The sequence below is a fragment of the Pituophis catenifer genome, unplaced genomic scaffold (assembly GCF_029215685.1).
Source record: "Pituophis catenifer annectens isolate HBS135680 unplaced genomic scaffold, rPitCat1.0.hap2 SCAF_4, whole genome shotgun sequence".
Lineage (NCBI taxonomy): Eukaryota > Metazoa > Chordata > Lepidosauria > Squamata > Colubridae > Pituophis > Pituophis catenifer.
Genome location: NW_027256884.1, coordinates 92,396,561 through 92,411,964, shown reverse-complemented (window position 1 = coordinate 92,411,964; position 15,404 = coordinate 92,396,561). Strand labels below are relative to the sequence as shown.

Below are 15,404 nucleotides of genomic sequence, written 5' to 3'. Positions count from 1 at the left end.
AGTTCAGAGAACCGGTAGTAAAAATTCTGACTGGCCCCAACTCCATCTATTCCCTGCCTCCTAAGTCCCAGCTGATTGGGAGGAAATGGGGATTTTGCAGTAACCTTTCCCTGGATTGGGGAGGGAATGGAGATTTTACAGTATCCTTTCCCTGCTATGCCCACCAAACCATGCCCACCAAGCCATGCCACGCCCACAGAACCGGTAGTAAAAAAATTTGAAACCCACCACTGAAGTTTATATTATAATGGATAAAAAAGAAACATTGCATATTTCTCTCGCTCTCTGTAAGTATGCAATATCCAGGAACTTTTTCTCAAAACTAAAATGAGACAGACACTCAGTGCATGCTTGACAGCCAGTTCCAAAGTCACTTGCAAAAAGTTGGGTAAAGAAACTAATCTTTTCCTCAGTCCTATTACAGGCAGAACTGAACACTGAACCATAACTGAGATAAGGACTAATTGGAACCACAAGATGGCTTAGTGGAAAGATTTTCTTGGTTAAAGTGCCACTAGCTTGTTGAGTAAGAACCTAGAGTCCAGGAGGTGTTCAAATGTAATCCTGTCCAAAATTGCCAAGACTCCCCATTCTTAACTGCCTACCAGAGACTCATGAAATCCTCAAGTGCCCTCAGGAAGCTAAGTGAATCCAGTAGGTCCTTGGTTTTTATGAAGATCCTTTGGGAATGAAGCTTTAGAACAAATACTTAGTGTGCTGATGGAGAAAGACAAAGAATGAGTCCAACTAAGCACACATACAAGCTCATATTAGGGTCTAATCTTTGGTCATTAAGTTGGCAAAATGTGATTATTTTTATGCCTCTATTCATCTGTAAAATGCCATCCAATGGCCCTTTCTAAGACAACCTGGTCTCTTATGGGCTCTGAGGAATAGACAGAACATTCAAAGCACTGCTGTGAAGTTTTGGCTGATAAAAAGCTCCCTCTATCCTCCTTTTAATTGGACTAATTGAAAGTATGATTAGACTAATGAACAATTAAATTAATAAAGTCCTGAGAACTTTATAATACAACTCAAAATAATGCATGTAATAATATTTTATTATGCTTATTTCTCCCCCAGGTAATTGGGGCATTAAAGAGCAGAAATTATGGGATGTGTAAAATTGATAGTTTCAGCATAATGAATGAACTGAAATTTGAGAAACTAATTATTTAATACTCAATCAAAGACTTTAATATGATACTTACTATGTGGTCACTAAACAGCCTGACTTGATTCTGAACAATTTATAAAATGTGCTGTTATTACCACATGTAAGATAAGAAATTCTCATCATCCAGTAATCGTTTGCATTGTAAATTGAAATTGAATTACATTTCCTTTTATCTGAATTTGCAGTTCTCTCTAATACAGCTGTAGTCTTTGAATTTAAGCTCATAATATTAGACTACAATTTTCATTCTTACAGACTTCCTCTTGAGTCTGTTTTTCAGACTAATAAAAGAAACCCCAACTGCCTGTACTTACACCAAAGCAATTAAAACAGCACTGTGTGCTAGATGTTTTTCTTCACTTACTTCCTATAATATCTTAAAATATAGGCAACATAGACTATATATTCTAGTTCATTATACTTTTGGAGCCATGAATCACAGGCAAATTATCTTTATGCCTTCTTCCAAGTGAAGCCAGTTGTTCAGCCCTTTCTGCTTCTCCCCCGATAAGCCGTTGGGCACCTCTGTAAATATCAATACTGCTGACAGAATTGGTAGAACTTTCAATTCTGCAGAAAATGGTATTATGCGAATATTTGTGTGTTATTTCTGAGTGTAATGTATACTCTCATTTTTTTTTTCATACTATTCTTTTATGCATATTTCAACATGCCTTTCCACAATACAGACTTTTTAACATTGCAGTACCATATCACAAAATTGAGAACAGTGTGAAAACCAGAAGAGAATCACATTCTCGTACATTTATTAGTTTAGGAGCTGAAAATTAGGTTGGTTTCTATTAAAATACAAACCAAACATATTTCATTTCCTTTCCAATTGGTGGGTCTACTCCAAACTCTTAACAGTGTAGCATATTTATAGCATATTCAATGTCTGTAAGCATGCTAAAACCACTTTATCTTTTATATTCAGTACAAAATATATCCAGAGGAACCAGGCTGTTATAAGATATATAAAAATAGACTGCTGGATTTGGAAATGAGACCCAGTGTTTGTTTAACATTCTGGCTTAGATCACAAGCTTTTTTAAAAGTCTATCTCACAAGATTGCCTTAAGGATAAAATGTCACTTGAAGTGTTGTGGAAGTTATGAATGATGTACATAATGCATAGTAGAGTGAGTGTTTCTATATCCCTATAATGCTATCTGGCATCATGCAAAATGAACAAATAAAAATATTTCTTCTGCTCAAAGTGCCACCATTTTCAATCAGAAATGTTATTTCAGGCTTACTAAACTATCCAATCAATCTCAGAGTTTTTAATAACTCTGTTTTTTGTCTGAGGTTGTAGCTGGTCTGTCAGAGGACTGTAATTTCTCCTTAAAGGTATTGCTCAAAAATTGACTTCTATTTGGTGTGGTGTCTTTTTTTCCAGCTTCAGATATAGCAGCAGAACAAGGGCAGATTCTGGTCATTGCCACAGCTGCTGTGGGTGGATTCACTCTTCTAGTCATTCTCACTCTTTTCTTCCTCATTACTGGAAGGTAATATTGACCCTGCAACTCCCCATGGAACCAAGTACCCATGTGCCATTCTAAACTTTAATTTCTGATTATAATAGATTAAAGTAACATAAAGAACTAATTTCCTCAGTTTTAGATTAAAACTATATTGTATTACTTACATAAAATGATGATAAACAAATTGCACAGAACCTGACCATGTTGCTGAAGTTTCAAAATGTGAGCCAATATCCTCTCCTGACTACACTGTAAACTATGATTACCATTTGGTGGTAACAAATCAAAGATCTGTGTAAATGCTGGAAAAATAAAGGCTTTGCAGAAGGAGTAGGTCAGATTTGTATAAAATATTAGGCACTTGTGGCAACCTTGCATGTTTCTTAAATCGAAATCTAGGAAATAATAGCTTCTGTGTTTCTCCAAACTGGTTCTGAAAGGCAGAGGAAGATGATAAATATTTAAGGAATTTTTGCACTCACTGTAAAGAACATTTCCTCAGGAAAAATGATATTAATTTACTAAAAAATATGGAAGACTTATCATCTTATCAAACCTAAGGTTATTTCATTGCTTAAAAAATATCAAGTGCTTCATTTTTAACTTAGCAATTTTACTGTTGGGACATTTAGAAGATATATCAGTTAAACACCTACTTTTGTTCAATTTCGTTTTTTAAATCTGCCCATCAGCAACTACTTCTTGAAAATGAATATTATCAAATATTGTTGCCTTTTACTTAGATCTAAGAATTCACAGCACGGCAATTGGCCATAATAATATTATAATAATAATAATAATATTACATAAAGTGTTTTATTCTCTCCTTGATGAATAAAATTGGGAATGGAATTCTCGAAAGGGTTTCCATGATTTTATTACATTTTATTAAGTTTTTGTAGTTTTCACATTCCTGGGATAACATTGTTCCTATGTTCTACTTCTTCAGGAAGTTTCTAAATACAGTTCTCCCTTACACTGAGTTTAAGGTATAACTTTCCTGTGATTCATGTGATATGAAAAATAAACACGATTAACAAGGCTCTTCATTCAAAATGACTGATATCACTATTAATTGTCTAGTTGTGACAATTAACTTTCAAATTGTATGCAAATCCTTTTATTAAGGCATTTATTTGGGCCAATGAGTATCTCTCAGCTCAATTCACCTTTCAAGGTTGTTGTAGGGAAAAATAGGAAGAGGAAGGAGTATTAGGTATGTTCACTGCCTTGAATTACATCTAAAAATATTAAAGGCAAGATAAAACAAAATCAAAATAAATAAATGCAATCATAATAGTTATCATGGTAGAAAAAATTGCACAGTAAATAGCATTCTAATATAATGCCTCAGGCTTGTTATTACTGTGGTAAGAGAAATAAATATATATGAGATTTTCTTCATATGTATTAGATTTAGTCGGTAATATTAGGAACATGGCAAAAAAAAATTAGTTTTTCTCCATTCTATATTTTTCTATGTTTTCTACATTCAATGGAATCGTTCCATTATGAAATATAATGAACTATTTTCCTGAAATTTAAATGCTAAGATGAGACAAAATAAGTCAACTCACATAAAATTGTTAAGTTATTATTGGAATTGAAACAAATTTCAAAGTGCATAATTTAGGTTTGACTAAGTGTTTCCTTCTTTGTGCTAAAAGATGTTTGATGCTACCGTACACTGAATCTTATGGTTGCTTATGAGTTTATGTAGATTGAAGAAACAGAAGGTCATAAGCATCTGTATCTCTGCTTGATTAAATGATTAGCCCTTAACCAAAAGTTTATAAGGTATTAGTATAAAATTATTAGTTGGAGGAGGTGAGAAGCTGATAAATTTCATAGAATACAATAGTTAATTATGGTGAAAGTAATAGAAAGGTTATTATATTATTAGATTGTGCAGAGTTTGGTGAAATTATGAAATCTTTAGTACTCAAATAAGAACAAGAGTTGACTCTTTTCTAATGGTAGGCTCCCTATATATGTTTAGCCATTGTGGAAATTAGCCTTATATAAATCTTTGGTTTGATCCAACATGACTCTTAAGACTGTCCCAAAAGATCATTTGTAGAAAAGTTGAAAGTTGATTTGGAAGCTGTATATAACTGTAGGTAAAAATGTGAAAACTTATCCTCTGTGTAGTTCTGCTAGAGCAAACTAGTCTGAAGTTATGAATAGGTTAAGTGGGAACTGAATTTTGTTTCATGAACTTAATGATAAAGCTGCTTTCTTAGACAGATAATTCAAAGTAAGGATTGCAAGTTATATAATATTTGATTAGTTATGTAATATTATTATAAATAATAGATAATTAAGGCTTTGTGGCCTTTATTTATTTGTGAGCCACCTATTGGCCAAAGATCTAAAATTGCCAAATTTAAATCCTGATTTAAGGGCATGATATTTAATTATGGTTGATGACATGGAGCATACCACATTTGATACGTTGTGGTTGCTCAGAGAATGTCTATATTTCAGAATTTGAAAAGGTGTCTCCCCTTTTTGGCAGATGTGCTTTAAAGATTTTTACTTACTGAATTTAAAAAAAAACTGATTTTAGATCTTAAGAATATCTACCCTACCAGTGGTATTTTGACTACAAACTATTCAATATTATGAACAGATTTTGACTTTGCCACATTGGTGTCTCCAATTATCCAAAATATTGGCTCCTTTGGAAAAAATAAAAATGTACTCAGGTATAACTCAGCCATGACACAACCTTGCCCAGGGATTGAAGACTTCTAATTAGAGAATAAATGTATCCCTTTACAACTGTCCCAAAATGTAACCTAGTTTTCTTGGTCACTAGAGAGCAGGGAAGTGCAACCTTACTACTAAGTTGCAAAGATGAAATTAAATCAGTATATAAATAAACTTCTGGTTTATTTACGGCTATTTTAACTTAAGTGATAAGATGATAAGATATTCCCATGCATGAGAAAATGTGATGTTTTGATTATAATTGTAATTTTAAGCATTTCAAAATCCTGAACCTGCTTTGATACTTAAGCCCTTGATAATGAACAAAAAAGGCCTTCAAAAACATTCAGTCTGATCTCAAGTGCTAGACACCAATTATTTCTTTCTAACTATATGTGGGAAATATCAGTCTAAAAGGAGCTTTTACCTTTGGAAGGAACCTTGTTTGAATATACTTGGAAGACATATGAACAATGTGTGCACCATTAACACTTGTGAAGTTTAATTAACTGATATGTTACTGGAATCCTTTTCATACATTTTAGTATCTATTATATACAATATATTTTAATAAGACATGCTAACTACTACCTTAATTTGATTGTTGGTTTTCTTAGCCCCCTTCAATTAAATGCAGTACTCTTATGGTTATTATATAAATAGCATATTATAATTCATTTTATAACATTAAGACAAAAGTAAAATAGTGTTTGTTTTCTTAAAGATGCCAGTGGTATATCAAGGCAAAAATGAAGTCTGAAGAAAAACGAAGAAATAATTTGCAAAATGGAAATTGTAAGCAAACGTAACTGAAATTTTAAAAAATATTTAAATCCGTTTTACCACTGTAATTTTAACTTGCATTTATATTGCATATGAAGCTAATAATGCCAATTTACAATATGTCCTAGCTAGAATTATCTTTTACATCTTTGTCCAACTGACTGGAAATTTTTGCAGGAAAAAAGTTACTCATTTCAAAGTCAAGGAAGATTCATTATTCCTACAAAATGTTTTGAAAATTTGAAATGATTAAAACAACCACTGCATCATAAATCTAATGAAGCTTCTAGATCACCCAAGCCAAAATAACCAAATAACAAACAACTTCTACACATTGTTAGGTGTTTTTTAAAAATTTAGCATTTATTCAATATTATTTTAGGGAAAAATAATTCTGTTCACCTTTGAAGTGTGCAAAATAAATACTTCTCATTAGCATTTAGATGTTTACAAGAATTTCCACCTGATGCTTGTTACATGATTTTTTTCCCCCAAACTCTTTGATTTCCCCCTGTTCAAACATTGTAAAAAATGTTTGTTCTTCTTTGGTCATTTCTATAGTTTTCTTTCCACAATTCATCAACATTTTAAAACTAACACCAGCATAGTCTGAATTAACAGTTTAGGGTATAAGTCAGGGGTGGGTTTCTACCGGTTCGCCCTGGTTTGAGCGAATCAGTAGTGGTGGGGATGGAGGCTCTGCCCATCCATCCAGACGTCATAAAAAATGCTCTGCACAGAAGCGCCGCACACTACCAAAGCGAGTGAGTGCCCCCCGTGCGCTACCGGTAGCGAACTGGTAGCACCGGGATTTGAATCCGACTACTGGTATAAGTCTACTTGTACTATATGTAATAATTACACTGATACCTCTCCTAGATACTCTCTCCTAGAGAGTCTAATGAAATAGCATGATTAGGGGCCAAAATAAAAGCTACCCAAATATTTTCTGTAATGAAAGCATAAGCCAGTAGAGCAATTAAAATATTAAAGACAGTGCAGTTTAAGTATACAGCTTAATTATCTGGTCAAGATTCAGAAATCCAAATGAATCAGTTTAGTTAGAATCCTAAGTAGCTAAGAAAAGGCAGACTTTTATATTAGTACTTTCAAGTCTTCCTCCTAGCTGGCTTTCATTAATTTTGTTTAACATGTAGGGATAATCCATACTTTCATGAAATGTTTCCCTTAAATTTTCACTTCAGTAATTTTTTGCATTTAATTCTGTGCCTCATCGTGCTCGTCTCCAGAAGTTGTACTACAAAATATGGACTGAAATCTGAAAAAAGTAAGGCTTTTAAAACCCTAGGCTTAAGGGGATTCAGTAGCCACCAAGTCATTATACTGAAGCCAACCAGTTGAACAGTAAGGTGGAATCAGTGGTGGGATTCAGCCAGTTCGCACCACTTCGGGAGAACCAGTTGTTAACTTCATGAGCAGTTTGGTGAACTGGTTGTTGGAAGAAATCATTAGGGAAGAGAACCGGCTGTTAAATTATTTGAATCCCACCACTGGGTGGAATACAATAGAAACAGAAATTTATCAAGTAAAGAAGAATAATGTTACATTATTAAAAGAGTAAGGAGAATAAATACAGTGTTAATATTCATGTGTAGAAACAAAACGATTGAAATATTTAAAAAGTCCTGACAATCAAGTGACTATTAAGGAGCCATTTGCTCTGAAGTTGGACAGAGGAACAGACTGATTATTTACCTATCATTCATCATCGTTTCCCAACATCTCCCATTTGTTTATTCTTTTGAAAATATATTGGCCATGGTCAATGCACTGATGAAATATGTTCCCCTGAGAAAAAAGGTAGCCTGACAGAATATATGATTACAGAGTTCAGTATAAAAATGAAAGGCAATAGCATATGTTTAAATATCAGTTATCCTGTGACAATCATGAAAGCTAGACAGATCTAAAAACATCATTTTTTTTATTTGCAGTGCTTTAAAATATACTTGTTAAAGGAGAAGAATGCAGAATAAATAATCATGTACCGTACACCATAAAGGGAATAATTCCTTATTTCAATAGAAGAAAATATTTGTAGCTCAGGGTGAAACTATAGCAAGGGTGTCAAACTAGCAGCCCGCGGACCGGATGCATCACACACTGGCTACACCCACACCCAGTTTAGCAAAGGGAGAAAAAAATTATGGTATCTCATGTGACGACAATGTGTCATCATGAGTTTGACACCCCTGAACTATAGAGTCTTTAGTGCTCTCTGAGCTTGGTGGTTTTCTTGCAGATGTTTCTTGCAGACAACAGCCTAATTAAGGATCCATGAAGACTATTCACACCAACACTGACAGGGCAAGCCACTTACACAAAAAATGAGAGCAAACCCAACTCCCTTCTAGCACTGATGATGTTACCAAGTTTGGTAATGACATATCTACAAGAAAACAACCAACCTCAAAGAGTACCAATGACCTCACAATTCCTTGTTTTTCTGAGGCAGCAGGAAAAGTGCTGTTACTTAGTAATCTAGATTGCAAAATTAGAATGACAATTGATCATGTAGCCAACTGCCTTCTTTATTCTTCTTCATCAGCTAGGGCTAGACCACACAATAGCTTGGAAACTTTCTTCCATGAATATATCTTAAAAGAAATAAAAATGTACACATTTATCCTTGAATGCCATATTATTTAGGTTGGAGAAACCCATGCTGCCATCTAATCATCTTCATTTTATCCCACCTTTATTAAAGAAGGGGGGGGGAATGAAGCTAATTTTCTCTCTTTCTTGGCCCAATTATAATTGTATCCATTTGCATACTTGCTAATATGTAAAGCGTCTATTACCTTTCTCCATATGCAGCCTTTTCACAAATCGTTTGGGATGAATGTTAATTAAACAATCATGAATAACAAGAATAACAAGGCAGCTTAGAACAATAATAAGTATTAAATTTCATTATGGGTCTTAATGATCTCATTTATTTTATTTTAATTTAAATGTTGCAATCATTTGTATATAATGCAGAAACTACCTTTCTGATTTTACAGTACGATTCCCAGGAACCAAAACATATATTGATCCAGATACTTACGAAGATCCATCCCTTGCTGTTCATGAGTTTGCAAAGGAAATAGAGCCAACAAGGATTCGTATTGAGAGAGTTATTGGAGCAGGTAAAAATTAATCAAATTTTCCCATGATTAATAAGTGCACTTTTATAATAATCTAGTGACAATATTACTATAAAAAGTGTATGAATGGCTTATGATGAATGTAGTTTTCTAATAACATCAAATATTCTAGAAGATAAATCTTTTTATATATGTAGATAATACATCGATTTTAACTGAGTCTCAGTTGAACATAAATAATTCCAGCCCTACTGTCAAAGCTGTCTAAACTTAAATAACTTCTATTATGAGTTATAGAACATAAATGGGTAATTTCTAGCCCTCTAAATGTTGCTTAATTCCAATTTACATTGCTAGATACTTGACTAGCAAAGAGACATTGCCACCCTACTCTAAAGAACTATTATTTCAAACACTAGTCATATTACATGTAATGCTCAACTTTCAACCACAACTGGGACTGGAATTTCTGTCATAAATTTGATACAGTCATAAAGGGTGATGGAACCCAATTTTATGACCACTTTTATCAGATTGTTAAGCAAATCATTAGGTGGCTGTTATCATCAAGCAAATTTGGCTTCACCAGTTGACTTTGTTTGTCAGAAGCCAGCCAGGAAAGTCATAAATCAGGATTGTGTGACCATAAAATGCTGCAACTATCATAAATAGTTGCGAAATCCCAAATTACAATCACATGACCATGGAGATGGCAGGATAGTCATAACTTTGAGAAAAGTCATAAGTAACTTGTTTCAAGGCTGCCATAACTTCAAACTATTGTTAAACCAATGCCAGACTACCTGTATTTGTGGAATAGTATGTGGAATAGCCTAATGAATTCTATTTGACTATCTGAGAGAATTTGTGTGTGTGTGAACAAAGCGTAATAATTTCACCAACCCAAGTTTTTTAATATTTGAACAAATATTTTATATTTCATAGATTATTTAAACATTTTAAATTTATATAAAGACAATTTGTATAAAGCTTCTTGACATTATTTTAAATAATGGTTTATTTGGTTTCTTTACAAAAACACTACCTATACAACTGTATAAGGATAATCTGAAAGAGAAGGGCAGTTTAGAAATATAGCTATATGATGGATGGATGGATGGATGGATGGATGGATGGATGGATAGATAGATAGATAGATAGATAGATAGATAGATAGATAGATAGATAGATAGATAGATAGATAATCTATATTCAGAAGTAACCCACAGTGAGTTTCATAAGATTTTTTTCTCTTAAAAAAGTGTATGAAGTATTATTGTCTGTTATAATTAGAACAAACCTGTTTCCACCCACACAATTGAATTAGAATTTAATTCCTTAACACATAGATTATAGTCTGAAAAATACAGTAAATTCTTTTGCTAGAATATTTTCATATATTTATTCAAAATATTTAAAATATTAGAAGATAGTAAATGGTTATAATTATATATATTGCTGTTAGGTGAATTTGGAGAAGTGTGCAGCGGTCGCCTAAAAACACCTGGAAAAAGAGAGGTTCCTGTAGCCATAAAAACTTTGAAAGGTGGACATGTGGAAAGGCAGAGACGGGATTTCCTACGAGAAGCTAGTATCATGGGACAGTTCGATCATCCAAATATTATTCGGCTTGAAGGAGTTGTCACAAAGAGTAAGTTCTTTAAGATATACTGTATTATCTATTGCTTGCTTGCTTTCCTTTATCCACCCCAGTCCCTTACCTAAAGGTGCTTGATCTACACATATAGGTAATTGTATCTAAAATTGCATGTGTATGTATTATTTAATGTAAGCCTAGTTATGGCATTGAAACCATATGTGCAATATTAAATATTTGTATTCAAATATGTACTTTCAGATCTATCCACAGTTTTTTAGCTTTAAATGATTAACTTACCATATTCAAAATCAGCATTTATCAGTTTGGATAAAGTGAGTAACCAATGTACATTTATACCATCTATCATCAAATGCCATCTCAACTGTTTCAATACATAGTGAATGAAGCAAAAATGTTATTTCAATTATACTGGAGATATAACAATAATTTGAGACATAATAATTTGAATATTCATATTTGGAAAACTGTTCTGAATTTTTGAAGAATTGTGAATTTCTTCAATGAAGAATGAAACCAAAATTTAACGAATCCACATTTTCTCAGGTGGGATAACCTGTCTCTCTGTCTTCTCTATTATATCTTTTTATCTTTCCTTATCTTTCCTATACCCTTAGATTGCCATGTTTCTAGCAAGATATTTGTCTCAACCACTTGTTTTTTAAAATAGGTTAAAGAAGTTAGGTTGAACAATCAGTTATATTTTTATATATTAGTTATGATTCAAATAAGACTGTGAATGAATTCATAAATTAAAAATTACATATCTGCCATTGCAATATTCTTAAATAAAAGAATAAGAATAAAAATATTACCTGGTCAAAACAATGGAAAATGTTTGCCTATACCCCTATCTACTTTTTTTTTTTTTTTTGCTTCTTTCCTAATATTATTGGGGGGGAAAAGCAGTTTATTCCACATGATACATTTAATTTATCTGAAAAAAGCATATTTATTTTTAAGCTTTATATTAAGACTACCTATCATCACCTCATCAGATTTGATGACTTGTAATGCTTCCTTATGTTAGTTACTATTTTAAAATTGGCTTGAGCATTCTGAAAATTTATGTGCTGACAAGATGAGAAATGTGCTGATATTACTGCAGTGATTAAGTCTTTTTTTAACTTTTAATTTTATTTCTTGATTATATAAAAGTCAAAATAAGAACAAAAACAAAATAGAACCAAACTTAATGAGTAGTAACAAGTTACTGAGCATTTCTGCAGTACCAATTTAAAGCATCAAGCAGCTAAATTATTGTTGTAGCAATATATCTTCACTGAAGCAGGATATGTATTGCTTCAGCAATGGCTGGGTGATGCTGTAAATCCTTAGAGTACAATTGCTCCATAATTAACTATCCTAAATTACATTCTCATACTGATCATAAAGGTTGTTGGCATTGGGTTTATTTTCTTAAATTTTCTTTTCCAACTTATAAGGTAATAAAACTGACAATCAAGTAGCATTACTCAAAGGAATGTTGTCAACTGATCAGTTTTAAAAGAATAAATAATCTGGGTAGTAATTATTTTGACAATAAATCACTCTGATATGTGTCTAAGGCACTTCAAGAGATGCCTACAGCAGATCTTTCTACACCCTTGAAACACTCATTACATACAGCAAAAGTTTCTTTCCAATGAACAATTTTGGATGGCAACCTACAAGGACTATATATTATTTCTTGATCTTCTGTTCTTAATTCTTTCCTGCGATTGCAGAAAATTAGGATGCAATTATGGAATAGGGTGCCTGAACTAAGATCTATGTCTTTTAGTAATCGTATAATTCCAGTAGTGGTTTTAGGTAATTATTTAGTTGGGCTCATTCTGAACAAATAACATATGACATCCTTAACTTGCTCTTTGTTGTAATACAAGAGAGCTTTGAGTAGACTTTAAGACCATGTGCTTAAATTCAGTGCTTAAATTTAGAATCTCAAGAGAAGAATAGCAAAGAGCTATTATGAAAAACTCTGCTTACATATTTACATATTATAAATAGAAAGCAGCTATCAGTATGAATAAGTCTGAGCCCAAGGCAGAATCAGTATAGATTCTAGAAACTTAACAGTTCCCTTCAGGCTGCTTTTTCCCAGCTTCTACTTCTGTCTCAGGAGAATCATATCCTCCCTTAGGACTCTCTCTGGAGCAAAAGGTTTGTGTCTTTTTCGTTTTAAAATATCTTATAGCAATGTGTCTACCGTTCCAAACAAGTTTGAAGGTCCATAATATTAATAAAATTTCCATCTAATCCATTTCAATTACTTCCATTCATAGATGGAAAGTACTAAAAATAGTCAGCTCATTGTTTTTTTCAAACATTTACCCATGGTTAAAAGAATATTTTTTAAATTATGCAGATCATAATAACATGTTTAGAATTGATATTCTAACACAATTTTATTCTTATATACTTCTAAGAACCTAATTTCCATGTAACTATATTTAGGACTGACTTGATTAGAGTCAACATGATTAGAGATAAACCAATTTGTGTTTAAAGATGTACCAGAAGCAGGGAGCATTTTATTGGTGAACATCATTTGTATATTGTTCATTGTTATGCCATTCTTTGCACAATCTCCATTATAAATATAAAAGGGCTGGAAAGTTTAGCCTTTAGGTAAGTCAACTAGAATATTGATTGGTGATACTTGATTTTTAGTTATCAGAATTAGTTTAAAAAGCAGATTTATTTCTGTTTTTCATGTTTAAATAGTACATAAATATACCAGACCCTAATACAAATATGTTAACATTAAAATACATATTACATGTACAAATGCAAAGGGAAAAGAGAAAATGAGAATTTCATAGACATGTTTTGTAGTATTGTTACTAAATAACATGTTTTCAAGTAAATTATATTTTCTACTTATTTTTCTAGTCTATTGTAATATTAAGATACAGAACTATGAAGACTTTAAATATTTTACATTTTAAAAATCTAAACATTTCTAGAACATAATTTATTTCTTAATTGTTATAAAAAAGAAATGTTTCAGTCTATAATTACAGCATAGAGAATATTCTTGCATTTGCTTATTATCTTAGTGAATATTTTTTCAGCTTGACTATGTCTCATAAACTTTAATGAAAAAACTTTTAATAAGGCTTATTTTTTATTTTGTGCTTATATGTGTGTATGTCTCTAATGATATTTTGTTATAGTATTAATAGGGAAATTAAAAATATAAATTGTATGCCCTTTCTAGAATTATAGTTTTCATTTATGTTAAGAAATATATTCTGTTATGTAACTCAAAAAATACTATGCAGAATTTTAAGTATTAAATGAAAAATTAGTTAATTTTTAATATGTTAATTAAAAGAAACTAGTGCCTGCCAAATAGGAAGTTTGATTTGAGAATCACTTGAAATATAAAAGTTCAAATTGGCTTTATGGAAATACTATGGACTGAAGAAATACTGAGTTGAGATATAATTATGGGGCAATTATCAGATAGAATCTGATACTGAACCCTAACACATACACATTATAAGTGGTTAATGAATCACTGTCTGACAATGAAAAGCTTAGCTAATCTACAGTATGAAGGCAGATATTTTCCCCTCTGTTAGCCATTAGTTATTAAGTTGCATCACTTGCTTATATATACTGCTTCAGTTAGTAAGAAAAGTGATCCATCACAATGTTTTAATCTATTGGCCTTAAAAACAAAGCCCAAGTTAATTGAGTGCAATAGATTTTAGAATTCTGCCCACTCATTAATTACTGCTCAATAAGACAAAAAGTGGGTTTTTTTGGTATGGTGAAATTACTTTGGATTTTTTTTAAAAAAATAATATTAAGAAAGGACATACGCAGACTATGGTACAAGGTGTTGAAATAACATTTTGGTGCTACATTGAATGGGGAGAAGATATTTTGTCCTTTAGCTTAAAAGCTGATAATGTTATCCAATATTATGTAGCAGACTTGCCAAGGATGGAAGAGGCTATGGAGGTTGAGGACAAAAGAACTGAAAGAATGGCCCATTTCACTTCTGTTATAATAAATGTTCTTCAATTGACATACCATACACAGATTTACAGTGTGTAGAGACAGAATGCATTTCAACCATTCTGTCTCACTGCAGAATTCAAACACAGTTCTTCTTGTCTAGCTTTTTTAATAATAGTGAAGCAGTAGATGCTGAACTATTTTCATTTATTTGAAGTGAGAGAACTTTCTATAGAATAAATTCTTCCTGGAATTCAGTTTTATATTTAAATGTACATTTAATGCATTTTGAGATCACTTTGATCATGGCTTTGCACAAAATATGTGTCTGAAATTCACACCACTATTAGTAGGACACTGCAGAGTGTCTATAATTCAGACAGAGACAAACTGAGATGCTTCGCATTTGATCATAGCCTCAGACAATACTTGAAATATTTAGAAGAGGCTACTCCACCTATTCAAAGTGCTAACTGAAGCTTCAGAGGAAACCTTGAAAGTGAGATAAAATAGGTGGATCAGCCTTTCAGAAAGAACACTTT

At 32.2% G+C, this 15,404-nt stretch overlaps 1 protein-coding gene across 2 annotated transcripts in view; it reads left to right on the top strand.

Annotated features, from left to right (window-relative positions):
* The window catches only part of EPHA6 (EPH receptor A6), a 443,720-nt gene that overhangs the window by 322,577 nt on the left and 105,739 nt on the right, over nt 1–15,404 (top strand). For both annotated transcript variants that reach the window (XM_070943735.1, XM_070943736.1), the window contains 4 exons: nt 2,583–2,691; nt 6,104–6,174; nt 9,189–9,314; nt 10,738–10,923. In XM_070943735.1, coding sequence (XP_070799836.1) covers nt 2,583–2,691; nt 6,104–6,174; nt 9,189–9,314; nt 10,738–10,923 — 492 coding nt within the window. The remainder of the gene's footprint in view (nt 1–2,582; nt 2,692–6,103; nt 6,175–9,188; nt 9,315–10,737; nt 10,924–15,404) is intronic.